Here is a 27,156-nt window from a genome sequence, read left to right as displayed (position 1 = left end):
TTATTTACACAACAAATACACAAAACTTCCAGTATTTACCAGTCAGTAAATAATTCAAATTAAAATACGATTATTACTGTCTGTAAAACAGTCAATTCCCTGGTGGCCCTGGAAAGCTCCACAGTCTCACACTCCACATAAGCGTGGGACACCGACTCCTCCCGGCCACAGAATGGACAGGTGGACGGGGTGGCAGTCACCCTGTTTACCGTACTGCCCCATGTAACACCATCCACCCCGGCCCCCAACGCACTCCTCCATAAAGAGATCTCCCTGACATACAGAATGAAAGTTGAGCATTCACCCATCGAAACACAAGGCTGGGTGGACGAAAGAGCTGCACACGTACCTTTGGTTCCCCGGACGATCTCCGGCACCGTGACTCTGCCCTTATCTCTTTCTGCAGGGAGACAACACAGCAGTGAACACAGGGGGAGGGGGAGACAGACGGGGAGGGGAAGAGAGAGAGGGGGGAGAGAGAGAGGGAGGAAGAGAAAGGGAAGAGTGGGGAGGAAGAGAGAGGGGGAAGAAGAGAGAGAGAGGAAGAGAGAGGGAAGAGAGGGGGAGTAAGAGAGAGGAGAGAGAGGAGAAGTGGGAGAGAAGAGAGGAGGGGGAGAGAGGGGGGATAGGGGAGAGGGGGGAAGGTGATGGAGAGAGGGGCAGAGAGAGAGAAGCAGAGGAAGGGAGAGAAGAAGATTGAAAGAAAGGGAAAGAGGGGAGAGAGAAAGACGGGGAGGGAGAGGGAGGAAGGGGAGGGAGGGAGAGGGAGAGAGAAGGAGGGAGAGAGAGGGAGGGAGAGGGAGGGCGGGAGAGAGAGTGTGTGTATACACATACACACGCACACACACACACAGACACACACACAAACACTCTTATACACACGAACGCACACATACCCTCCTATATACATGAACACACACCTACACACTTAGAAGGCCAACTCTTTGGGTATATTTATAGCAGAGTTTGATAGGTTCTTGATTAGTCAGGGCATCAAGCATTACGGGGAGAAGGCAAGAGGACGGGGTTGAGAATGATAATAAAATCAGGGATGATGGAATGGTGGAGCAGACTCGATGGGCTGTATAGCTCGAATCTGCTATGTCTTACTGTCTTATATCTGCATACAGTTATTAAGAGAGGGTGCTTGGGGAGGGGGTTGGGAACATCCCAGACTTCAGGGTGGCAGGGTGAGAATACCTTGGGTTGTAGGGAGGGTGGGGTAGACATCCCAGTCTCCTGGGTGGGGAAGGGGAGAGAGGGGAGAAAGGCCCCAAAGCCTGCGATTATGGGAGAGATGGGAGGTGGTTTGTGAAACCTGGGGCTAGATGGCGGGGAGGGCAAGAGTTGGAAATATTCTTGATTGGTCAGAGCATGGAGGGATAAGGGAAGGCAGCAGGAGATTGGGGCTGAGAGGGAAATGGATCAGCCATAATGCAATGGGCCAAATGGCCTAATTCTGCTCCTAGATCTTGTGGTCTTGTATCTCTGCTCACAGGAGCGGGAGGGGGAGTTGTCCCAGACTCTGTGCTGGGGTGGGAAGCACCCTGATCTGGTGGTGGGGGGTGGAATTCACTCACCAGTTTCTGACAAGACCTCCTGATGCACTTGCGCCTCCTGCCACTGTTCGAGTGCCCGGCAGCACATCCCCGGCACACACCGCAGTCAGCGGCCACGGAGCAGCCCTCGCACTCACCGCAGCCAAAACGCTGGCACAGGGAGACAAAAGAGAACTTCCCATCACCACCACGCAAAACCTCACCCTTCGAAGGGAGAGCTAGGGATGTGGAAGGCAGAGGGAGAGAGGAAGAGGAATGGGGAGAGGGAGAGCGGGAGAGAAAGAGCGAGACAGAGAGAGATGGACGGAGGAAGGAGGGGGAGTGAGACAGAGACAAATATAAGAGGAAGAGGGAGACAGAGAGGAGAGCAAGATAGTGATGGCGTAGAGAGGGAGGCAAAGAGTGATGGATGGAAAGAGGGAGGGAGGGAGGGAAGAAAGGGAGGGAGGCAGAGAGAGAGAGAGAGAGGAAAGAGGGAGAGACACTCATTCCCCACCATGGCATATATGGGGGGTTGCAAGCTCACAACTTGAAAGGCATTCTGCTCATCCCATATCTCCCTTTCTCTCACCCTTCACTGGGACAGGGAATGCAAGGTGGGACTGGGACGGGAGTTTGGGGCGGGGGGTAAACGCCTGCAGTACCCGCGGAGAACAGCAATCACACGAGAATGGGAGCTTCTTGTCCTTACAGCAATCACACGAAAGAACGATCACACATTAACAGGCGTTCTTTGTCCATAGACCCAAATCACCAAATGACAATTGTACAGCAATAGGCACTGTACGAAGAGAAATCATTAGAAACAACAATCACATGGGAACAGGCACTGTTCCTCCTTACAGCAATCACCACCAAATAACAATCATACAATAACGGGCGCTCTTCGACTTTACAGTAAAGACACCAATCAACAGTCATCCAACGACGGGCACTCTTTGTCCTTACACCAATGAAACCAAACAACAATCACACAAGAACTGGCAACTCGTCACCCAGGTGGCAATCACGCTAATCAACAATCACACAATGAGCGCTCATAGTCCTTACAGGAATCACACCAAACAACAATCGGACAGGACCAGCAATCACGCAAGAATGGATGATCTTTGTCCTTACCTTGTAATAGTTTAACTTCCTCCCAAGTTCCCGTCGCTTCGCTGAAGTGGGTGAAAAGAGAGATAAGTGGGGGAGAGATGGACAGGGAGAGGGTGAGGGAGTGGAGGCAGGAAAGACAGTGAGATAATGGGGAGAGAGGGTGAGAGAGTTGAGATTGAAAGAAAGATATAGAATGGGGGAGAAACAAAGAGAGAGAAAGGGGAAGAGGGAGAGCGAGATGAGATAGAAAGAGAGAGGGGGAGAAAGAGTGAGAATGGAGGGAGAGATAGAAAGAGAGAGGGAAGAGAAAATTGGGAGAGAGAGATAATGGGGGAGAGTGCAACAGATAGAGAGAGGGGGGGAGAGAGAAAAAAGAGAATGTGGGAAGGAGGGAAAGAGACACACACACACAAAGAGGGAGTGAGTGTGAGAAAGGGAAAGATAGAGTGAGAGGGAGATAGTGAGAGAGGGAATTGGTGGGAGATGGAGAGGTGAGAAAGAGAGTTAGAGATAGAGAGGGGGAGTAGAGGAAGATAGAGAAGAGAAAGGGAGAGGAGACAGAAAAGCATTGAGGGGAAAGAAAGGAATGCAAAAAAGAGCAAGGAAGCAAGGAGAGGGGCAGAGAGTAGAAGAGATGGGGAGGAGGGCAACAGAAAGAAGGGAGTCAGGGAGGGTGCAAGGAGGAGGATGAGAAGAATGAAGGAAGAGGAACGAGTTGAGGGGAGCGAGGGATAAGGAAAATGGGAAAGGAGGGTTGAGGCAGAAAAAGAGGGTTAGTGAGGAGAGAGAAAGGGGAGGAGTGAAGCAGAGGGGATGAAGAAGAGAGAAGTAGAAATGGGCAGAGAGGGAAGAGAAAGAAGAGAGAGAGAGTGTGGAAGGGAAGAGAAGGAAGGAGTGTACAGAAAGCGAGGGATGAATGGTGGATTAATGGGGAGGGGAGAGAGAGAGAGAGAAAAACACATTATTTCTCCAGGACTGGGTGAACCGGGAAATTGAGAGAACTCTGTGGGAGGGCAGCAAGGAGGGAAGGGCAGTGAGGAGGGAAGGGCAGCAAGGAGGGAAGGGCAGCAAGGAGGGAAGGGCAGTGAGGAGGGAAGGGCAGTGAGGAGGGAAGGGCAGTGAGGAGGGAGCAATTTTGGCAGAGTGGTGAGGAGAGTGTCTCATTGCAGGGAGATCGATGATGAGTGAGGGACGATGAGGAGGGAGCAACGTACTGAGGGAGAGACGGCAAGGAGGGAACAATATGCTGAGGGAGGGACGGCAAGGAGGGAGTGCAGGGAGGGAGCAATGCACTGAGGGTGGAGCAGTGAGGAGGGTTGCACCATTCTGTTGCCAAACCCCTTAGGGATAAACTACCTAAGCTGAGGGAGCCGTGTCTGTCAACAATAGGCAGCCCAGTTCTGAACCCTCGGGTACTCCAATCGGGGAGCCATCCCGTGGGTAGAGGGAATAGGGGCCAAATAGCAGAGCACAGAGTCAAGCATGAAGACATGAGAGAGAGAGAGAGAGAGAGAGAAACTGCAGATACCTGAACCTGGAGCAACACACACACACAATCTCCTGAATACTTCTGTTTTAATCTGTTAATATTATTGTGTTAGTACAAGTTGAGCACCCTTTCTTTGAAATGCTTGGGGCTGGAAGTGTTTCAGTTTTTGTATTTTGGAATAATGGCATCTATATACTGAGAAACCTTGGCAATGGGGCCCATTTCCATTACATACAGTACTGTGTAAACATTTTAGGCACATATATATGGCTAGGGTGCCTAAGACGTTTGCACAGGACTGTATATTGGTTAAGATAGGAAGGTGGTTGAAGAAAAAAAATAAAAACACTTAGCTTTGTATTAGCTCAGTAGCATTAAGTGTTACTTGGTAACTGAAAAGACATGACATACGAGTACTGTGCAAAAGTCTTAGGCACCCTAGCTATATACATATGTGCCTAAGACTTTTGGACAGTACTATTACAGAACATATTATCTACAGCACATTACAGGCCCTTTGGCCCACAACATTGTGCTGACCATGTTACCCACTCTAGAAGTTGCCTAGAGTTTCCTTACCGCAGAACTCTCTATTTTTCTAAGCTCATTATCATCATTATGTGCTGTGTCATATGACGTGGGCAAAGGTGCTCCCACGACCATGATTGTTCTTGGCAAATGTTTCTTCTTCTAGGCTGTGTCTTTACAAGATGAGTGATTGCAGCCATTATCAATAGTCCTCAGAGACTGTCTGCCTGACTGTCTGTCAGTAGTGGCACAACCGGGACTTGTGATCTGCACCGGCTCCCGTGGCTTCAAGTGACCCTGATTGAGGGGCTTGGCTGATGCCACACCTGGCCCAAGGGTGACCTGCAGGCTAGCAGAGGGAAGGAGCACCTCACACCTCCTTTGCTAGAGACGTATCTCCACCACACCACCTAAGTTATACATAATATTTTTAATAATTTTGTGCATCATCAGTAAGGTAAGCTATCACCATCTCGGCTGCCCAGGTGGACAGCCAATGGCTATTTGTTATTGCCATCAATCCTGACTCTAAATTTACTTGCTACTGGCAAGCAGTCCTTGCCTTACACTTGCTCACCACACATATGTATTTAACAGTAAAAATAATTTAATATCATTAATATAATGAAAATATAATGAGTGCAGGGAAACAGAAACAGCACCAGGAGAATACCTGAATCAGCTGCTGAACAGTAACAAACAACAGGCTTTCAGTCTCCACCTATGATGCCGTGTTTTGATTCAAAGGTTAAGGCAAACAGCATTGTACTTTTTTTAGGTTTCACGCAAGGTATAGAAAACAAAATATTGAATTTAATTACAGGAAGACTGGGGGGAAACCTCAGTATTATATTTTTAACTAATAACTCTGGTCATGTTCCATGCAAACAGGGGACTAGGTGGAGATGAAATTCAGATTTTGTGCAAAAAAAATCACCAAATTTAAAATTTTTAATCACCCCAAAAAAAATCGGAACGTGATGACGGCTGCTTACAGAAGACGACGTTAGATTTGAGAAACTTGAGGGAGAAGATCCATCGTCACTGCCTGGTGGAACAACATGAGCTGCTGAGGGACCAAGACGAGGAGACACTGTGTTAGATGACTTCAAGTGTCTCTTCGAGGTGGCGTGTGCCTCATTAACAAGGGCTTTTTTCTGTCGCGGCAATCTTCCTTTGATGTTATAAACTGTTTCTTGTTCTGTTATGAACGCACATGACTAACCTTTCGATCACACGTTTTCACCCTGTCACCAAAGTATGCTAGCGGTATCTTCTTTACCTTCACAATTGCCATCACGATCACCCTGAGTCAGAGCTATGTCATGACCCGCCAGTTCGCAGTGCTTGGTTTGGGATCAGCATACCGTTAAGCGGCTTGTGTTCACTCCGATGCCAACAGATTCACTCTTTCAAATCGCGACAAGATGTTCATTTCCTCCTTTATGTGTCGTTTTTCTCTTTTTTGTTAGCTTCTGTTCAGCAGAAAACTTTTAACAGTTTGTCCCTCTGTTTCTTCAGGTCATAGATGGTGGTCCTTCCTACACCATTCTCATCTGTGGGACGCTTAATTCACACTAACACCGCCGTCAGCTCTTCCAGCAACTTTACTCTCTGTTTTATAGATAAACAAAAATCCTTCCTCTTTATCTGTCCACTACTACCCAGAGGGGTAACTGCAGGCCCTTTTAACATTTCCAACAAAATCTCCAAAACACAAAGCAGAGAATGAGCAGAAAACACGTCGTGATGACTGTGAGTGATGCAAGGGGGCCTGGCTACGACGACAGCTGAGAACAAACTGGCGCCAACGGGGCCCCACTCAGGGTGCGTGAGGTCACTTCTCAGAACTGTCTGCGATGCGCAGAGGCCTGTGCGCTGCCTGGGAACCTTCCCAGTGCCTCGAGAAATTCTCCATTCATGGCGTGGTGTCAGCGTTCAGAAAAATTTTGGATTTCGGATCGTGTGGGGGTGGGGTGGGGTGCTCAACTCGTATTATTTTTTTTGTGCTGTGTGTGATGTATGCACCATGCCTTGCATCTTGGTCCCTGGGGAACGTTGCTCAGCTGTACACATGTACAGTTGAACAAGTGGCTGGAGGAACTCCGCAGGTATATTGGTGGGGGGAGAGGCGGCAATCAGTTGACGATTGGGAACCAGACCCTTCATCTAGACTGCAGCTAAAGGATCATTTTAAGGGCTGGAGCGGTGCGAAATAGGGGGTAGGGGTGAGGATGAGGTAAATGTTGAAAATACAAACAGAAAAATGCTGGTGATATTCAGCCAGTCAGGGAGCATCCGTGGGAAAGGCATTCAGAGTCCTAGAGTCTTACACAGCATGGCAACAGGCTCTTCAGCCCACAATGTTCTGCTGGACCAATTACAAGAACAGTTACTACCCCTCAACCATCAGGCTCTCGAACAAAGTCGGATAACTTCACTCACTTGCCGATCCATTGAGATCTTCCCACAACCAATGGTCTCACTTTGAGACCATTTTTGCACAAAATCTGAATTTCATCTCATGTTCTCATTATTTATTGCAATTTATTTACATCTGCATTTGCAGAGTTTGTTGTCTGCACTCTGGCTGATCTTCCATTGATCCTGTTATTACATTCTATAGATTTGTTGACTATGGGCAACGGGAAAATGAATCTCAGGGCTGTATAATTGCATTTTGAAGATAAAATTTACTTTGAACTAAATTAGTAATCAAATGGACAACTGAACTTATTTCTGCCTACACAAAGTCCATAGCTTTCAATTTTCCTCACATTCATGTGCCTGTCTAAACGTCTCCTAAAAGTCTTCTGTCTCTACTACCACCCCAGGCAGTGTGTTCCAGGCATCCACTGCTCTCTGTAAAACTACTTGCTCCTCACATCACCTTTCAAATTACCCCGCTCACATCAAACGCATGCCCTCAAGTATTAGACACTTCAACCCTGGGAAAAAGATACTGTCTGTCTGAGCCTCTCATAACTTTACATACAGAACAATAACAGGCCCTCCTGGACAATGGGCCCCACACCGCCCAATTACCAAGTGACCACATTAATCTACTAACCCGTACATTTTTGGGATGTGGGAGGAAAAAGCATTTCCGGATGTATATTGTATACATTTCTCTGACATTAAACTGTACCTTTGGATCTTTGAACCGGATCACTCAGGAGGAAACTCACACGGTCACAGTGAGAACGTAGAGAGTCCTTACAGGCAGCAGCAGGAATTGAACCCCAATCAGTGACCGCTAGCAATTGCTCTAACTGCTAAGCTATCCCTTCAGTGCGATGATCCTCTGCCCAGCGAGAAAAGATCTACGACAGTGGCAGGGAAGTCAGGACGTCAAGCGACTGAGAGGTTGAGCAGTCACGCAGAGAACTTCCAAACTCAAACTCAGATCACTGCTGCCGTAATAACGTTACGCTAACTGCTGCGGTGGCGTGCTGCCCTGAAGCGTTTAATCCTTATCCCCCGAAACTTCTCCTATCCATACGCCTGTACAAGAGTGATAGGGTTAATGTATCAGCAATTTGTGTGTGTTGCTTTGGATTTCCAGCATCTGGAGACTTCCTTGTACTTATGATTAATGTATGAGGAGAATTTGATGGCTCTGGACCTGTACTCACTGAAGTCTGCAAGAATGAGGAGGATCTCATTGAAACCTATCAAATATTGAAAGAAGTAGATAGAGTGCACCTAGAGAAGATGGCTCCTATAGTGGGGGAGTCTAGGACAAGAGGGCTCAGTCTCAGAATAGACAGAGAAGCCAGAGAGTGGTGAATCTGTGGAATTCATTGCCACAGACAGCTGTGGAGAGAAAGTCATGGGTATACTTAAAGTGGAGCTTGATAGGTTCTTGATTAGTCAGGGCATCAAAGGTTACAGGGAGAAGGCAGGAGAATGGGATTGAGAGGGATAATAAATCAGCCTTGATTGCGTGGCAGAGCAGAATCAAGGGCCTAATTCTCCTCCTGTGCCTTATTAGTTGTACACCGGCCTCAAACACTTCCTCTGGCAGCTGACGTGACAGACCTTGCCTCACCGCCGCCGGGAGCTTTCAGCATTTTCTGTCTCTTGTGCTGAGAGTTGCAGCCTCTCATTTTGACATTTTTGTACAGCTCACGGAATCTCCCTCCGTGGTAACGCAGCATTTCCTGCCTGGGCTGCGTCGGTTGGGATTAAAACAAGGAAATCACTTTGCAGTTGTATAAAACTTCGGTGAGGCTGCACTTGGGAGCAGAGAGGGCACTTCTGGTTGCCCCGTTACAGGAAGGATATGGCGACTTTGCTTCTTTAAGGTTGTCATAGCCAGGCTGGGGGGGGGGGGGGGGGTGTTTTGGGGGTGGATAGTGGGAATAGGCTGCCACTGCTTATTAAAAGCTCCCAACGCCGTGCATCTTAAATAGCCTCGGACAGCCAGCTCCAGTCCCTGGCCTTTAAGTGTGACTTAGCTACTAAGCCCAGCGGAACTGTTTCCACTGACAGGAGAAAGCGCAAAGGCAGGTTATGTGAGGTCAGGGTCAGCCATGGATGTTGCTATCCCAGTTGTTGCCCATGTGGCAGGCTCCCCCTCTCCACGCAGCTGATGATTCCAAGAGAACTGGCAGAGTGTGATAAGGGCTTGGCACCAATGGCGTCGCATGAGTCAACAGTCAGCGTTGAACTCCTGGCCTTCACGTGTGGCTTAGCTACTAAGCCCAGTGGAACCGTTTCCACTGACAGGAGAAGGGGGCAGAGGCGGGTTATTGGTGTCTTAAAACCAGTCGCTTTGGGCAGATGGGTTTCGTCAGCCGTGGTTGGCTGCTCATCTGGAAGGAAAACTCTGATCTCAAACTTCTGCTGCCTTGCGGTCGTACTCACTCACGGGGAAGTAAACCCCGAGGAAAATTCCAGAGCTGGAGTCACCAAGGCAGTCCGACGTTGAGCTCAACACTGACTGGCAACTCCTGCGACGCCACTGGTGCCAAACTGTATCAGTCTCTGCTGTTCCTTTGGATTTGTCAGCCCAGGGGAGCCTGCTTCCTATCGTAACCCCTGGCTTGCGTATCACAAACACAGTGGACAGCTCGGACGCCACATCCCCGACCAACGGAGGGGCCGAGTGGGGCTTTGGAGAGGGCGCAGAAGAGGTTCACCAGCATGCCGCCTGGATTAGAGGTCACGAAGTTGGACAAACTATGGACTGTCTGCGGCCGAAGCTAAGGAGAGACCCGAAAGAGATTTATACAATTATGAGAGACAGAGATAGTCTTTGAACAGCCAGTCTATTTCCCCTCAGGGAATAAATGTACATAATACAGGGTATCCATTTAAGGTGAGAGGGTGAAAGTTTAAAGGAGGTGTGCAGGGCAGGATGTCTTTAGTGGCAGGTGCCTGTAACAAGGGGTGGTGGTGGAGGCAGATATAACAGAGGTGTTTAAGAGGCTGTTAGACATACAGTTTAATTTAGCTTTGTGTTCAGAACAGACATTGCGGGCCGAAGGGCCTGTATGTGTCAAAGATTGGAGGCTAGCATTATCTTTGACCTATACATCAAAACGTGCAGTGAGATACGTCAATCCAGTGAGGATTGTGCTGGGAAACCCGTGCGGTGATGGGAGAGCGTACAGGCTCTTTTTGGGGGTGGGGGGGGGGGGGGAGGAGAATGGAAACCCCGATCTCACTGCCGGGACTGCAACAGCGAGCATCACGCTAAGTGCTTCGTGACCGTGCAGCACTACCGTCTCATCCAAAGATGCTCTTCCCTCAGGTTTTCTGTCTGCCTCTCTTGCCAATCACGATGAGAGACAGGAAGGTTCTTCCTACTGGTATTTGAAGCTAGAATCAGGTGACAGGGCCTCAGTATTCAGGGCAGAAATTAGGAGAATTAGACTAGTTCCTGACTCAGAACGTCAACTGTTTATTCTTCTCTGTAGATGTTGCCTGGTCTGCTGAGTTCCTCCAGCATTCTGTGAGTGAGTGTGTTGCTCTGGATTACCTGCATCTGCAGAATCTCGTGTTTGGAGGTGAAGAGAAACTGCTTTTCCCGGGGTGGGGGATGGGGGTTGACTCTATCCAGTAGAGGCTTCCTCACTAAATATAATTGGGATTGACAGTGAAATGAGTTAATGATTGTCACGTCCTGAGATATGGTGGAAGTCCTGTCCCGCGTGCTGTTTGTACAGTTTACACAGTGCACTGAGGTGGAACAGAGCAAAACGATAACAGAGTGCAGAATAAAGTGTCAGAGTTACAGAGGAAGTGCAGTGCAGGAAAACAGTAAGGTGCAAGGTCATAATGAGATCAAGAGTCCATCTTATCGTACAAGAGGTTTGTTTAAGAGACTGATAATGGGGGGTAGAAACTATCCCTGAGCTTGGTGGGACGTGGCGGGGGGGTGGGTGGAAAGAAGGGAGATTGTCAGGGGTGGGAGGGCTCGGTGGTTATGCTAGCTGCTTTACCGAGTCAGCGAAAATAACACAGTTGGATAGTGTTTTGAGGGAGGAGGGGATAAGGCAAGTAGGTGGAGCTGAGTCCACGGGCAGATCAGCAGAAGGGTCCTGGCCTGAAACTTCAACCTTACTCTTTTCCTGGATGTTGGCTGGTCTGCTGAGTGTGGGTTGCTCGGATTTCCAGCATCTGCAGAGTTTCTCGTTTGTGGCCAGATGGCTGACTACTGAAAGCAATCTCACAAGCAGGGGTGGTGGTGGAATACTCGTGGGGGGAGGGTTGGCTTAAAATGATGTGCAGATACTAGACAGAGGTCCTTGGACAGATTGCTGTTCTGGGACGAGGTGGAGGCGTGAATTCCCTGTGAAAGGGAGTTGGGGGGAGGGTGGTTGTGGGAGCGAACGAGGTCACAGTACTTGCCTCTGCACTCGGCGCAGTAGAATCGCAGGCGCCTCTTGCGGGGGCTGAACAGCACCCCTGGAATCCACTGCTGGCAGTCCTCACAACACCTGTATCGGGAGTGAGAGGGGGAGAGACAGCAGAAAAGAGAGAGTGGAGACCGTAGAGGAGAGAAAGGGGGAGGGGAAAGAGTGGGGAAAGAGGGGGAAGAGAGAGGGGAGGGAAAGAGAGGGAGAAGGGAGAGGGGGCAAGGGGGAAGGGTGTGAGGGGGTGGGGAAGAGGGAGGAGAAAGGAGAGAAGGGGAAAGAGGGGGAAGGAGAGAGGGATAGAAGGGGATAGAGGGAGAGAAAGATGAGGGGGGGGGCAAGAGAGAGTCAGATCACACTGTTCCCGTTAAAACACCATCTAACTCCCCCACCCCGTCCCTTTTATTTACAAAAATATGTTTATTTCTACAATAAAACAACACTACAACACAATGAATACTAACACAAATTAACACTTTATCATCCTTATCCAGGATAGCATTTAACCCCTGCAGTGCTCAACCAATCTGCTGCGTGGGGGGTGGGGGGGGGCAGTAAAGATTCACCAGGATGGAGGGATTGAGAGGCTGGACCTGTCTTCCCTGGAGTGAAGGAGGCTGAGGGGTGACCTTAGAGGTTTATAAAACCACCAGGCATGTGGAGAAGGTGGATGGTTCTATCTTTTCCCACCGGCTCCACCTCCAACCCCCACCCCACCCCCAGGTAGAGGATTCTAAAACTAGATGTCAGATCTTAAAGGGGCAACTTTTTTCTCCCACAGAGTGGTGGATATGTGGAACAAGCTGCCAGAAGTGAGTACAATTACAATGCCAAGGAGACACTTGGAAACTTTGGTAGAAGGAATAAAGGTGGAAACTATTTTCTAAACAGGGAGAAAATTCAAAAATAGGAGGCACAAAGGGACTTGGGAGTCCTTGTGCAGGATTCCCTAAAGGTTAATTTGCAGGTTCAGTCAGCGGTGGGGAACGCAACTACGATGTTAACTTTCATTTTCAGAGAAAGAGGATATAAAAGCAAGGATGTAATGCTGAGGTTTTGTAAGGCACTGGTCAGACCACACTTGGGAGTTTTGTGGGCAGATTTGGGCTCCATATCGAAGAAAGAATGTGCTGGTAATGGAGAGGCTCCACAGGAGGTTGCAAGAATGATTCAGGAATGAAAGAGTGCGGAGTGCATGATGACTATGGGCCTGTACTCGCTGGGGTTGAGAAGGAAGTGGGCGGATGAGGGGGGAGGGGATCTCACTGAAACCTATCAAATATTGAAAGGCCTGGATAGAGTAGACTTGGAAAAGATGTTTCCTTTCGTTGGGGAGTCTAGGATAGCCTCAGAATGGAAGCATGTCCCTTAAGAACAGAGATGAAAAGTAATTTCTTTAGCCAGAGTTTGGTGAATCTGGAATTCATTGCTGCAGATGGCTGTGGAGGCCAAGTCATTGGGTCTATTTAAAAGTGGAGGCTGATAGGTTCTTGATTAGTCAGGGTGTCATAGGTTACAAGGAGAATGGGGTTGACACAGAAAATAAGATCAGACATGATGGAAAAGATTCGAAGGGCTGAATGGCCTAATACTACTCCTATATCTGTGTTTTTAAGGACATACATGGAAAGGAAAGGCTTATAGAGACATGGGCCAACCACGGGCAAATGGAACTAGCTCAGATGGGCCTCCTGCATGGCACGGACTGGACAGGGCAAAGGAGCTGAGGGTCTGTTTCCAAGCTGAGCGAACCTCAATTGGTCAATTGGCGCGCACACACAGACCTACTGTCAAAGACACTGGCACACACACAGAGACGAACACATATACATACACAAATGCACACCAACTGTAACATACATATAGATACTGTGTTACACACACACAGACACACACGACACCACACACACACACACACAGGCACACACACAGACTCACTCACACACATACACACACACACTCATATTCACACAGACACACTCTCACTCACACACAGGCACACACACACTCACTCACACACACAGACACACACACACACTCACATTCAGACACACAGACTCACTCACACACACACTCACAAAGACACACACACACACACTCTCACACACACACACACACACACACAGTGTCCCGGGCTGAGAAGCAGCATTTCTACTGACTGAGCCAATCTGACTGGGATTTCTGGAGCGATCTGTGATGTGAGAGCATGGGGAAGATGTGGGAGTTGCTCTCCCGAGGGAGGCAGGGGGAAGCTGGATGAACACATGAGGAGCAGGCTGATGGCAGCCCTCGTGTTCTCTTCCTCCTCCACCCAGCCCGCTCTTCCTGAGTTCATCCTGACGCTCTGACAGAGCTTCCCTTGTTTGTGTCAGCCGGCCACAGAGTAAACAGTCTCCGGCACAGTGGCGCACTGGGTCGAGCCATGGTCTCACAGGCTCTGGTGAGCAGAGTTCAATCCCCACCTGCTACAAAGCGTGTGGAGTCTGTGCACTCTTCCCTGACGCTGTGGGATCTCCCCCAGATCTCCGGTTCCCTCCCACCTCCCAGTGACAATGTTCTGGAGCTGGTTGTTCGTCCCCGAGTTTTTCCCCTGAACGCTCCAGTTTGCTTCCCATATTTCACAGACATACCGGTCAGTAGGTTAATTGGTTATTGTAAGATTGATTAGGCCAGCGGTTCAAAGGGCTGGAAGGGCCTGTTCGATGCTTTACCACTAAATAAAACAAATACTTAAGCAAGCGGGGTTGGCAGGTTAATCGAAACACCTCCCCTCTCCCCTTGAGGACATATGGAGTGAGTGGAGGATTTGCCGGGAGTGTGTGTGTGTGTGTGTGTGTGTGTGTAGGATGAAGGGGTTAAATGGGACCACTGATTTTAAGTGGTCATTGGTTAGCACCGACACAATGGGCCAAAGGGCCTGTTTTGGCAGCAGGTAACTCCGCTAGGGAGAAAACTAGGATAGACTTGATGGCCTGTGGGTAGACTTGTGGGTAGCTGTTGCCTGGGAGCCCTCAGGGGAGGAGAGCTGGCACCCTTGCCACCAGCCAGGTCTCATCACCTCTGAAGCGCTGTAAGTGCTTTTAAACCTTATTATTTGCTAATTTATTTGTGGTAATTATCACTTTATGTGGTGTGTCTGTGTGTGTGTGTCTGTGTCTGTGTGAGCTAGATGTACTGTGTTGTGCACCTTGGTCTGGAGGAACACTCTTCTGTTTGGTGGTATAAATGCATTGAATGACAATATCCCGAACTTGCAGAGAATGGAGTGGAGGAGGGGACAGTGAGGGGGAGATGCACAGGAAGAGAAGCTAGATAGCGATGGAGTGCATGGGAGAGGGGTGAGGAGGAGATGGAGCAGGGGAGTGGATTTAATATTTCAGTAATATTTGAGTAATATTATAAATATATTGTTTGATTAAGCATCCTTTGTTTAAATAATTCATTATGGGTTTTATGTAAAACTATGTGAACGGTCATGCGTCATCACAGCACCACGTCATATGTGAGCGCTACACGAAAGTAAAAATGAAACTGAAGAAACACGCGTTACCTCCTGGCTCCGTGTTTTATTTTCCTTTTATGTACTGGAGTTATGAAACAGGGTGGAGGCAGAGAGGGGAGAAGGGGGAGGGGTGAGAGGGGAAGGAACATGGGGAGGGATCGGGGATGGTGAGATGCAGAGGGGGGAGAGGGAGAATGGGTTATGTCATGGGCGAGGGAGTTGATGGACGAGGGGGACACAGAGATGGAATGGGGAGCAGAGAGTGGTGGGCAAGAAATCGAGACATTGAAGAATCAGAGGGAGGAGATGGGGAATGGGGTGTAGTGAGGCATGATATAGCGGAGGGGGAACAGGAAGGGCTAGACAGAGAACAGGAAGAAGGGCTGAGGTGCAGGTGAAGGGTGCTGGTGGCGAGGGGGGAGACGGGAAAACATGGCAATGGACGGAGGTAGGGGGAGAGGAGATTTGGAGAAGGAGGTCGGATGGGGAGACAAGAGGAGAGATATGGGGAGCAGAGAAGGAGAGGAAGGGGAGGGGATGGGAGGTGACGAAAGGTTAAGATGGAGGTGGGGGAATGGTAAGCTTTAGATGGTGGAGGCATGGAGACAAAGGGGTGGGGGAAATTGGTTAGCAGCGAGTCTTGGCATGCAGGAAGGAAAACAGGAACTGGCAATGGGGAAGGGGAGAGGGAGGGACCTGGGACATGGAGGAGTAGGAGAAATTGGACAGAGGAGAGAAAGGAAGTGGGGAGAGGGGGAGCATCGAAGAGGAGGAGAGGTTGGGGGTGATGACGGGTACTGAGCGGAGGAGGGGAGGGGTGCAGGGAATGGGCTTGTTGGAGAACAGGGGCGGGATGTGGAGGAGGATAGTCAGGGACAGGAGCAGGCAGACGCTTGGAAGTTTCTCCTGCATCAGTCAGTGAAATGGGGAACAGGCAGGATCCAAGCCTTCAGGTACGCCTGCCGGCCATGGGAGAGAACGATATGTTCGGGAGCAACGCGGTCAGCCGTCGCGGAACTCCCGAGTCAAAGCCCTCCTTGTCTTCTCAGGGGATGAAAGCTCTTGACTATTTTTGTTCAAACGCTGAGCAGTGCTGGCGTCACTGAGGGGAACCAGCTGTGAACAGCATCTGACCTGGGCCACTGGGTGGGAGGGAACAAACAATGAGAGAGAGAGAGAGAGAGAGAGGGAGGGGGAGGGAGAGAGGGGGTGAGGGAGAGAGAGGGAGAGGGGAAAGAAAAGTGAGAAAGGTAGGGGTGTGAGAGAGAGGAGAGATGGGAGAGTGAGGGGGAAGGAGGAGTGAGGTAGAAAAAGAGAGGGGGTACAAAGACAGACAGAGAAAGAAACAGCCAGAGGGTGGAGAGCAATGGAGAAGTGAGGAAGAGACATGGTGGGAGGTGGGGAGGAGGGCGAGAGATGGATGCCAGTATGGAGGCAGACAGACGAAGACACAGACAGTTGAATGGGGGAAGACGGTGAGATATATTAAGCACGAGGACTATAAAGAAGACGTGGGCCGGGTGCAAGGCAGCGATAAGCAGATGCAGAGCTTGTGTGGGTGGGAAGTTAGACGAGAAACAGCTAAGACACAAAGCACGGATCAGCACAAGAGAACAAGGTCACTGAATCCCACAGCAATTAAACAGCAACCGCTGATTAATCAAGCTCTCTCACATCGTCCCTCAGTAAACCCTCTCGCACAGAGCCTTGTGTCACTATCCCCACTGACATTAATCCAGCTCTCTCACACCGTCCCTCAGTAACCCCTCTCCCACAGAGCCTTGTGTCACTGACTAACCCCACTGACGTTAATCCAGCTCTCACACCGTCCCTCAGTAACCCCTCTCCCAGAGCCTTGTGTCACTGACTATCCCCACTGACGTTAATCCAGCTCTCTCACACCGTCACTCAGTAACCCCTCTCGCACAGTCTTGTGTCACTATCCCCACTGACATTAATCCAGCTCTCTCACACCGTCCCTCAGTAACCCCTCTCGCACAGAGCCTTGTGTCACTATCCCCACTGACGTTAATCCAGCTCCCTTATACTATCCCCCAGTGCCCTGTGTCACTGACTGTATCCTCACTGATGTTAATCCAACTACCTCACACCATCCCTCAGTGACCCCACTCCCAGTCTTGTGTCATTGACTGAACCCCCACTGATGTTAACCCAATTCCCTCACACTGTCCCTCAGTGACCCCTCTCCCCCCATTGTCCTGTGTCACTGACTGTATCCCCACTGTCATTAATCCAGCACCCTCACATCATCCTTCAGTGACCCCTCTCCCCCACACCCTGTGTCACTGGCTGTATCCCCACTAACGTTAATCCAGCTCCCTTACACCATCCCCCAGTGACCCCTCTCCCCCACACCCTGTGTCACTGACTGTATCCCCACTGTCATTAATCCAGCTCCCTCACTCTGTCCCTCAGTGACCCCTCTCCCCCCATTGTCCTGTGTTACTGACTGTATCCCCACTGTCATTAATCCAGCTCCCTCACACTGTCCCTCAGTGACCCCTCTCCCCCCATTGTCCTGTGTCACTGACTGTATCCCCACTGTCATTAATCCAGCTCCCTCACACTGTCCCTCAGTGACCCCTCTCCCCCCACTGTCCTGTGTCACTGACTGTATCCCCACTGTCATTAATCCAGCACCCTCACATCATCCTTCAGTGACCCCTCTCCCCCACACCCTGTGTCACTGACTGTATCCCCACTGTCATTAATCCAGCTCCCTCACACCATCCCTCAGTGACCCAACTCCCACAGTCTTGTGTCATTGACTGAATCCCCACTGATGTTAACCCAATTCCCTCACACTGTCCCTCAGTGACCCCTCTCCCCCACACCCTGTGTCACTGACTGTATCCCCACTGTCATTAATCCAGCTCCCTCACACTGTCCCTCAGTGACCCCTCTCCCCCCATTGTCCTGTGTTACTGACTGTATCCCCACTGTCATTAATCCAGCTCCCTCACACTGTCCCTCAGTGACCCCTCTCCCCCCATTGTCCTGTGTCACTGACTGTATCCCCACTGTCATTAATCCAGCTCCCTCACACTGTCCCTCAGTGACCCCTCTCCCCCCACTGTCCTGTGTCACTGACTGTATCCCCACTGTCATTAATCCAGCTCCCTCACACTGTTCTTCAGTGACCCCTCTCCCCCCATTGTCCTGTGTCACTGACTGTATCCCCACTGTCATTAATCCAGCTCCCTCACACTGTACCTCAGTGACCCATCTCCCATATCACCGTGTCACTGGCTGTATCCTCACTGACGTTAATCCAGCTCCCTCACACTGTTCTTCAGTGACCCCACTCCCCCACACCCTGTGTCACTGCTGTAGCACCTGGTTTTAGACATGACAAAGCAGGAGGGACTCAAGGAGGAGGGGTGGTGTTACTAGTCACAGCACTCTGTCAGGACAGAGTGGAGGACTGGACTAGTGAAGTCTTCTCGGTGGAACTGAGAAGAAAGGTATGACCACACGAATGAGGCTACGCTGCAGACCATCCAACTGCCCTAGGGATTTAGAGGGACAAACTTGTAAAGCGATCGTAGACTGTTACAAGGAACATAAAGTTTTTTATTGCAAGTGATTTTAACTTTCCACATCTTGAATCCCATATTGTAAAAGGACTAGATGGGATGGAGTCTGTCAGACGTGTTCAGGAAAGCTTCCCTCATCACATGTAGATGTCCCAAGGAGAAAGCTTGTGATTCTGCATCTACTATTAGGGAACGAGACAGGGCAGGTGACAGAAGTTTGTGTAGGGGAACACTTTGAATCTAGTGATCACAATGCCATTAGTTTCAAAGTAAATAAGCAAAGAGACAGGTCTAGTCCATGGGTTGAGATTCTAAATTGGAGAAAGGCCAATTTTAATGGTATCAGAAATGATCTGGCATGTGTGGATTGGGACAGGCTGTTTTCTGGCAAAAGTGCACTTGGAAAATGGGAGGACTTCAAAACAAAATTCTGAGAGTACAAAGCTTGTATGTGCCTGTCAGAATAATAGGTAAAGATAACAAGTGTAGGGAAGCACAAACAAGACAAAATCTGCAGATGCTGGAAACCAGAGCAACACACACAAAATGCTGGAGGGACTCAGCAGCACCTGTGGAAAAAAGTACAGTCGATGTTTCGGACCAAGACCCTTCGGGTGTAGGGCATCTTCACTTTCAAAAAATACTGAGGGCCTGATTAAGTAAAATAAGAAGTTCATAACAGATGTAAGAAGAAACAAATGAGGTGCTTATGGAGTACAAGAAATGCCAGAGAACACTTCAGAAAGAAAGCAGGAAAGCTAAAAGGAGGCACGAAATTGCTTTGGCAGACAAGTTGAAGGCGAATCCTAAGGGATCCTACAAGCATGTTAAGGATTGCTAGGGACAAAATTGGTCCTCTGGGAGACCAGAATAGTAATCGATGTGTGGAGCCAAAACAGATGGGGGAGATCTTAAATGCACTCTGTGCATCTGAATTTACTTGGGATATGGATACAGAGTCTACAGCAGTGAGAGAAAATGGGACCAACTTTACGGACCCTGTACAGATGCCGGCTGGTGGCTGGTGGTCCCGAGTTTGAATCCAGTCAGCTCCCGTTAAAAAAAAACTCAGCCCGGCAGAAAGCAATGGTAAACCACTGCTGTAACTTGCCTAGTACGTCAGATGGTGTGGAAGGAAATCGTCTGCTACCCTGAGGCAAATCAGGGTGGATAAATCCCCAGGGCCTGACAAAGTGTTCCCTCGGACCCTACAGGAAGCAAGTGCTGAAATTGCCGGGCAGAGATATTTAAATCATCCTTAGTGACAGGAGAGGTATTAGAGGATTGTAAGACAGCCAATGTTATTTTGCTGTTTGAGAAAGGAAATCAGGGAATTACAGGCCGTTGAGTCTGACGGCAGTTGTGGGGAAGTTATTGGAAGGTGGTCGAAGGGATCAGATATACAAGTATTTGGATAGACATGGACTGATTAAGAATGGTCAACATGGCTTCATGCATGGTAGATCAAGTCTAAGCAATCTTATAAAGTTTTTCAAGGAAGTTACCAGGAAAGTGGATGAAGGCAAGGCAGTAGATGTTGTTTCACATGGACTTTAGCAAGGCATTTGACGAGGTTCTACATGGGAGGCTGGTTGAGAAGAGTTCAGTTGCCTGGCATTCAGGATGAGGTAGTAAATTGGATTAGACATTTGTTTTGTTGGAGAAGCCAAAGAGTGGTAGTACAGGGTCGCCTCTCTAACTGGAGGCCAGTGACTAGTAGTATGCCGCAGGGATCGGTGCTGGGTCCTTTGTTATCTGTACTCTATCTCAATAGTCCAGATGATAATGTGGCTAACTGGATCAGCCAATTTGCAGATGATACCATGATTGGGGGTGTAGTGTACAATGAGGAAGGCTACCATGGCTTGCAGAGGGATCTGCATCAGCTGGGAAAATGGGCTGAAAAATGTCACAGGGAATTTCATGCAGACAAGAGCGAGGTTTTGCGCTTCAGTAGGACCAACCAGAGTAGGTCTTACACAGTGAACAGTAGGACACTGAGGAGTGTGGTAAAACAAAGAGATCTGGGAAAACAGGTACATAACAGTTGCAAGAAAAAGTTTGAGAACCCTTTGCAATTACCTTGTTTTCTGCATTAATTACTCAAAAAAATAGGATCTGATCTTCATCTAACTCACAATAATAGATAAACACAATCTACCTAAACTTATCTGGATGGTGTGAATGTGTGACCATTACTGTACAATATAACGTTAATTTCTGCACTACCATCTTATCAACGTGAACCTGAAAATATTGTTAATCTTGTCATCTTTGACTTGTACATCTTATTTTTAGGTATCTTATTTTTTATGCTTTCTTTTTCTCTTGTATTTGTATGTCTGTGTACTTGTCCTGTTACTGTGACACTATAGCTTCCTTTGGAATCAAGTATCAAGTATCTATCCATCTAATAATGCACTGTAGTGATGTGCTACACACAGCGCTGAAATAACGACACGCAGTCGGTAAGTCGTTTCGAGACAAGTTTATTCAAACTTAGTGGTGCTGGTATTTAAATACCTAGCGCCTGCCCTCTCCGGGCGGAAATGACATCAGAGGTGCATTACCAAAGTCTCCCCCTGCGCGCTGGCTATTTGTGAGCCGGTTCACCTGCACAGAAAGTGGGTCGCCACATAACCCCCCCTCCCCCCAGAACCGGCGATACACCCCCCAATGTCCACAGTCTGGATCAGCCTCTGTTTGGGAGGTTTGCCTCTGCGCCGCGGTGCCTGAACCTCGACCGGCTGCGCCAAGTCCACATGGGCCGGTTTGAGTCGGTCCACTATGAAAACCTCCTCTTTCCCCCTAATGTCCAGAATGTACATGGACCCGTTGTTGTTGATCACCCTGAACGGCCCCTCATACGGCCGCTGTAGCAGCGCCTGGTGTCCGCCCCTTCATACAAACACAAACTTACAGTTTTGCAGTTCTTTGGGTACATGGGTCGGGGTCAGACCATGCTGTGAAGTTGGTACAGGGGTCAGATTGCTGAGCCTTTCGCGTAGCCTGTCCAGGACCGCTGCTGGTTCTTCCTCTTGCCCCCTTGGGGCTGGTATGAACTCTCCCGGGATGTCCAGGGGTGCGCCGTACACCGACTCGGCCGACGAGGCGTGCAGATCCTCTTTGGGCACTGTATGAATTCCAAGCAGGACCCAGGGAAGCTCGTCCACCCAGTTAGGTCCTCTCAGGCGGGCCTTGAGAGCCGACTTCAAGTGATGGTGGAAGCGTTCCACTAGTCCGTTCGACTGTGGGTGGTAGGCAGTAGTGTGGTGCAGCTGCGTTCCCAGCAGGCTGGCCACAGCCGACCACAGGCTGGAGGTGAACTGGGCGCCTCTGTCGGAGATAATGTGGGCTGGTACCCCGAAGAGTGATACCCAGGTTGCGATCAGTGCTCGGGCGCAGGAATCGGCAGATGTGTTGGTGAGCGGGACCGCCTCTGGACACCTCGTGAACTGGTCTACCATAGTTAGGAGGTACTGCGCTCCTCGGTATACTGGTAGGGGGCCCACGATATCCACATGAAAGTGGTCGAACCTCCAGTGGGAGGGTTCAAACTGCTGCGGCGGGGCTTTAGTGTGCCACTGCACCTTGGCTGTTTGGCACTGCGCGCATGTTCTGGCCCATTCACTGACTTGCTTGCGAAGTCCGTGCCACGCGAACTTGCTGGAGACCAGCCGGACGGTTGTCCTGATAGATGGGTGCGCCAAACAGTGTATGGAGTCGAAAATTCGCCACATCCAGGCTGCCAGGACGATAGGGCGAGGTTGGCCGGTAGCCACGTCGCACAGGAGGGTCCTCTCACCTGGGCCTACGAGAAAGTCCTGCAGCTGCAAACCCGAGACTGCGGTCCTGTAGCTGGGCATCTCGTCGTCTGCCTGCTGCACCTCCGTCAGTGCTGCATAGTCCACCCCCAGGGACAGGGCCTGGATAGCTGGTCTGGAGAGTGCGTCCGCCACGACATTGTCCTTTCCCGAGACATACTGGATGTCTGTTGTGTACTCAGAGATGTAGGACAGATGTTGCTGCTGGCGAGCCGACCAGGGATCGGACACCTTTGTGAACGCGATGGTCAACGGTTTGTGGTCCGTGAACGCGGTGAATGGCCTGCCTTCTAAGAAGTACCTGAAATGCCGGATTGCCAGATACAGTGCCAACAGCTCCCGGTCGAAAGCACTGTACTTGAGTTCGGGTGGTCATAGGTGCTTGCTGAAGAACGACAGGGGTTGCCAGCGCCCCTCGATGAGCTGCTCCAGCACCCCACCGACTGCTGTGTCGGATGCGTCCACCGTGAGGGTGGTCGGAACGTCCGTTCTGGGGTGCACCAGCATCGCGGCATCTGCCAAGGCTTCCTTGGCTTTAACGAAAGTGGCTGTGGCCTCCTCATCCCAAGTAATGTCCTTGCCTTTACCCGACATCAGGGTGTACAAAGGACGCATGATACGGGCTGCTGAGGGGAGGAAACAGTGGTAGAAGTTCACTATACCGATGAACTCCTGCAGACCTTTGACTGTGTTGGGCCAGGCAAAGTGGCGTATCGCGTCTACCTTGGCGGGCAGAGGTGTTGCCCCGTCTTTGGTAATCCTGTGGCCCAGGAAGTCGATGGTATCGAGACCGAACTGGCACTTGGCCGGGTTGATCGTGAGGCCGAAATCACTCAGGCGGGAGTAGAGCTGGCGGAGGTGGGACAGATGCTCCTGATGACTACTGCTGGCTATAAAGATGTCGTCCAAATAGATGAACGTAAAGTCCAGGTCGTGTCCCACCGCATCCATTAGCCGCTGGAACGTCTGTGCGACATTCTTCAGGCCGAACAGCATTCGGAGGAACTCGAACAGGCCCAACAGGGTGATGAGTGCTGTTTTGGGGATGTCTTCAGGGTGCACCGGGAGTTGATGGTATCCCCGGACGAGGTATACTTTGGAAAAGACTCTTGCCCTGTGCAGGTTTGCTGCAAAGTCCTGTATGTGCAGCACGGGGTAGCGGTCTGGAGTGGTAGCCTCGTTCAGTCTGCGGTAGTCGCCGCATAGTCTCCAACCCCCGGCTGCTTTGGGCACCATGGGCTGTCGGACCTCCGTATGATCCCCAATTCCTCCATCCTCTTGAACTCCTCCTTCGCCAGGCAGAGCTTTTCCGGGGGGAGCCTTCGTGCGTGGGCGTGGAGGGGTGGTCTCTGGGTCGGTAGTGGTGCAGTACCCCGTGTCTGGGCATGGCTGCCGTGAACTGCGGTGCCAAGAATCAATGGGAAGTCCCCCAGGATTCTGGTGAATTCGTTGTCCGACAGCGTGATGGAGTCCAGGTGTGGGGCCGGCAACTTGGCTTCACCCAGGGAGAACGTCTGGGAAGTCTTGGCATGTACCAGTCTTTTCCCTTGCAAGTCGACCAGCAGGCTGTGAGCTCGCAAGAAGTCTGCCCCCAGGAGTGGTTGGGCCACGGCGGCCAATGTGAAGACCCATGTGAACCGGCTGGCACCGAACTGCAGCTGCACTGTGCGGGTGCCATAGGTCTGTATCATGCTGCCGTTTGCGGCCCTCAGGGTGGGTCCTGGCTTCCTGTTGCGGGTGTCGTACCCCGTCGGAGGCAAAACATTGATCTCGCTCTGGTGTCGACCAAGAAGCAGCATCCCGACTGTTTGTCCCAGACGTACAAGAGGCTGTCCTGGTGGCCTGCCGCCATAGTCATTAGCGGCAGCTAGCCCTGGCCCTGGCCCTTGCAGGTTGGTGACAAGGGCGGGCTTTTGTGCCCCACTGCTGGTGGTAGAAACACCACTGTTCACTGTCCTCCTCACTCCTGCCTCTGTGTTGTGTGCGCTCCCTTGCCGGGCCTGGTCTGGTCTGCTGTTGAGCACGTGGCCTGGTAACCTGACCAACGGACGCCATGCTCTCCCTCTTGGCTTTCCACAGCACGTCTGCCCGGGCCACCACCTTCCAGGGGTCGCTGAAATCTGCGTCGGCCAGCAGCAGATGTATGTCCTCAGGCAGTTGCTCCAGGAACGCTTGCTCGAACATGAGGCAGGGCTTGTGTCCGTCAGCCAGGGACAGCATCTCGTTCATCAATGCTGACGGCATCTGTCTCCCAAACCGTCCAGGTGAAGCAGGCGGGCACCCCGCTCACACCGTGAGAGGCCAAAGGTCCCAATGAGCAGCGCCTTGAATGCTTCATATTAGCCTTCTTCCGGGTGCAACTGTATGAAATCCGCAACCTGGGCGGCCGCCTCCTGGTCAAGGGCGCTCACCACGAGGTAGTAACGCGTGGAATCAGAGGATATCTGCTGAACCTGGAACTGGGCTTCTGCTTGGCTAAACCACACACGTGGTTACAGCTTTCAGACAGTCAGCAGTTTGAGCGAAACTGCGTGAACAGATGAAGAGTCGGTCATCTTTGGTCCAAATCCCGTTTGGACCGTCGGGGTCACCAATGTAGCAATGTAGCGCTGAAATAACGACACGCAGTTGCTAAGTTGTTTTGAGACTAGTTTATTCAAACTTCACGGTGCTGGTATTTAAATCCCTAGTGCCTGCCCTCTCCAGGCGGAAATGACATCAGAGGTGCATTACCAAAGTCTCCTCCCGCGCGCTGGCTATTTGTGAGCTGGTTCACCTGCGTAGAAAGTGGGTCGCCACAGCACAAACAATTATACTTTTCATGTCTTTATTAAAAGTATTTGTTTAATCATTCACAGTCCAGGCTGGAAAAAGTATGTAAACCGTTGTATTGAATAACTGGTAGAACCTCCTTTAGCAGCAATAACCTCCACCAAACGTTTCCTGGAGCTGCTAGTCAGACTTTCACAACAAGCAAGGAGGAATCTTAGACCATTCCTCCATGTTTCAGTTCATCATTATGTAACCCCCTGGGTCGCCTCAGGCTGGCTCAGCTCGTTTCGTCTGGGGGAGCAGCCTTCGGCCCCGCCAAACTGGCTAATCAGCTGGTGTGGATGCTGTGTGATGTCCCCGCCTCGCCCAAAAACAGACAGTACACCATATGCAATTAAATGAGTACAATTTATAAAGGTTACTATAACTAAGTGATTAATAACGATACAGTATATATGAAGAGAAAATTAAAGAAAAGGCGCCAAACTTATCAAAGTCCAAACCACTTCGTGCACAGCCGTTGGAGCTCAATTACTGAAGTCTTCTGGCCACCATTCGATCCCCTCCGAACTCCTCGACTCGCAGCTCAGGACCCTCCGAACTCCTCGACTCTCCAAACAGCTCAGGACCCTCCGAGTGGTCAACCAAGCACATCTAGCTTCATCCCCCCCCCCCCCGGAGAATCTCCCAGCCTCGGACCCCCCTTTGGGGTCCAATCCTCGCCCAGCTTAGAGCATTGCGTCCTCTCTCTCGACCCCCTCGCGCCGATCTGCCCAAAAGCGTCAACAAAAGCTTACAGACTCAGAAGAAAGAACATTAATCCCCATTTGGTTTACAAAGGAATACCATTCTCGTTATCAGTAAATTAGCATTCCTGCTAGTTAACAAAAAGAAACCCTTTCCCAATAGTAACAAAGAAAAAAGAAGAAACCCCCTTTACACTCTCCCTCCACCAAATAAGTCATGTCCTCATGACTACTAAATAACTCGCCACCTTTCCTGCCAACACACTGTAACCCAAGCACAAACAGTGACATCTCCTCCCCACACAGTAACCCTCACGCCCTGTTCCTCAGGCGCTACTTAGGCCAACTATCTGGGAGTTCCCTAACCCTTCTGAGGCCTCCGTACCCCCTCACCTAAACCCTTCAGGCTCGGACACAACTGGGGATACCTTGGGCCCACTACCAACTCCTCTCTCAACCTCTCACTCATTCCCCACACTGCACACAGCTAACCCTCCCCGCTACACCTGACTCAATGGGAGAAGGGCCAAAGGTCTCTTCCTCAATCGAGGGAAAGTCAGCAAAAGGCAGCATGTACCACACATCCAGCACATCATCCATCGAATCTGTATTCTTCCTCATTCCTGTGATCGGTAGCTGCTGTTTGATCTTCTCCAAAAGGAAACACGTGGCCTGCACTGCTCCCGCAGTCTCTTCAGCCTCCTGTTCAGTATTCACTGCACTTCTCTCCAGATTTTTCTTCCTCATGACTTCTTCCAGATCAACTTTCAGGTTTTGCACTTCATTTGAACTGTCGATGGTCATCTTCAGGTTCCCTTCAAGCTTCCGCTTCTCTCTTCTGAGATTCGTCTGTAATTTCTTCACCTCCGCAAACTCCCCTCTCCGGGTTCTCAGTTTGCTATTACCCTCAGTCAGACAACTTTCTTCATTCTCTCCAACTTGTAAGTCTTCCGACTGGTTCCAGATCGCTTTCTCCAGTCTCTCCGTCTTCATTTCAAACTTGATTCCATAGACAGTCACTCACGAGCTGCGACCTTCGCCAGCCCTGACACGTGTCCAGAAAACACTTTAACTCGGTAGTTCTCAGCTGCTCCTGCAAAGACCTCACTTCATATTCCAAATACCAAGAGATCATCCACATACACCAAAACTCCAAACGCCTCCATATCCCCTATGGTCTTCCACCTGCCCCGCAGGAAGGTTGCAAGGGCTCCAGAT

General features: G+C 50.3%; 1 protein-coding gene across 14 annotated transcripts in view; it reads right to left on the bottom strand.

Moving 5' to 3' along the window:
• LOC132385484 (methyl-CpG-binding domain protein 1-like) overlaps positions 1–27,156 on the bottom strand; it is a 237,946-nt gene that overhangs the window by 60,812 nt on the left and 149,978 nt on the right. For 13 of the 14 annotated variants that reach the window (XM_059957579.1, XM_059957588.1, XM_059957582.1 and 10 more), the window contains 4 exons: positions 11,533–11,621; positions 2,679–2,719; positions 1,581–1,709; positions 350–400 (listed from right to left, as the gene is read on the bottom strand). In XM_059957579.1, the coding sequence (XP_059813562.1) occupies positions 350–400; positions 1,581–1,709; positions 2,679–2,719; positions 11,533–11,621 (310 nt within the window). Of the gene's footprint in view, positions 1–349; positions 401–1,580; positions 1,710–2,678; positions 2,720–11,532; positions 11,622–15,087; positions 15,204–27,156 lie in introns of those variants that run through there. The other variant, XM_059957591.1, reaches the window with a different exon arrangement.

This window comes from Hypanus sabinus (genome assembly GCF_030144855.1).
Source record: "Hypanus sabinus isolate sHypSab1 chromosome 24 unlocalized genomic scaffold, sHypSab1.hap1 SUPER_24_unloc_20, whole genome shotgun sequence".
Taxonomy (NCBI): Eukaryota; Metazoa; Chordata; class Chondrichthyes; order Myliobatiformes; family Dasyatidae; genus Hypanus; species Hypanus sabinus.
The sequence above is the reverse complement of the archived record's forward strand: the minus strand, read 5'-3'. Positions and strand labels throughout refer to the sequence as shown.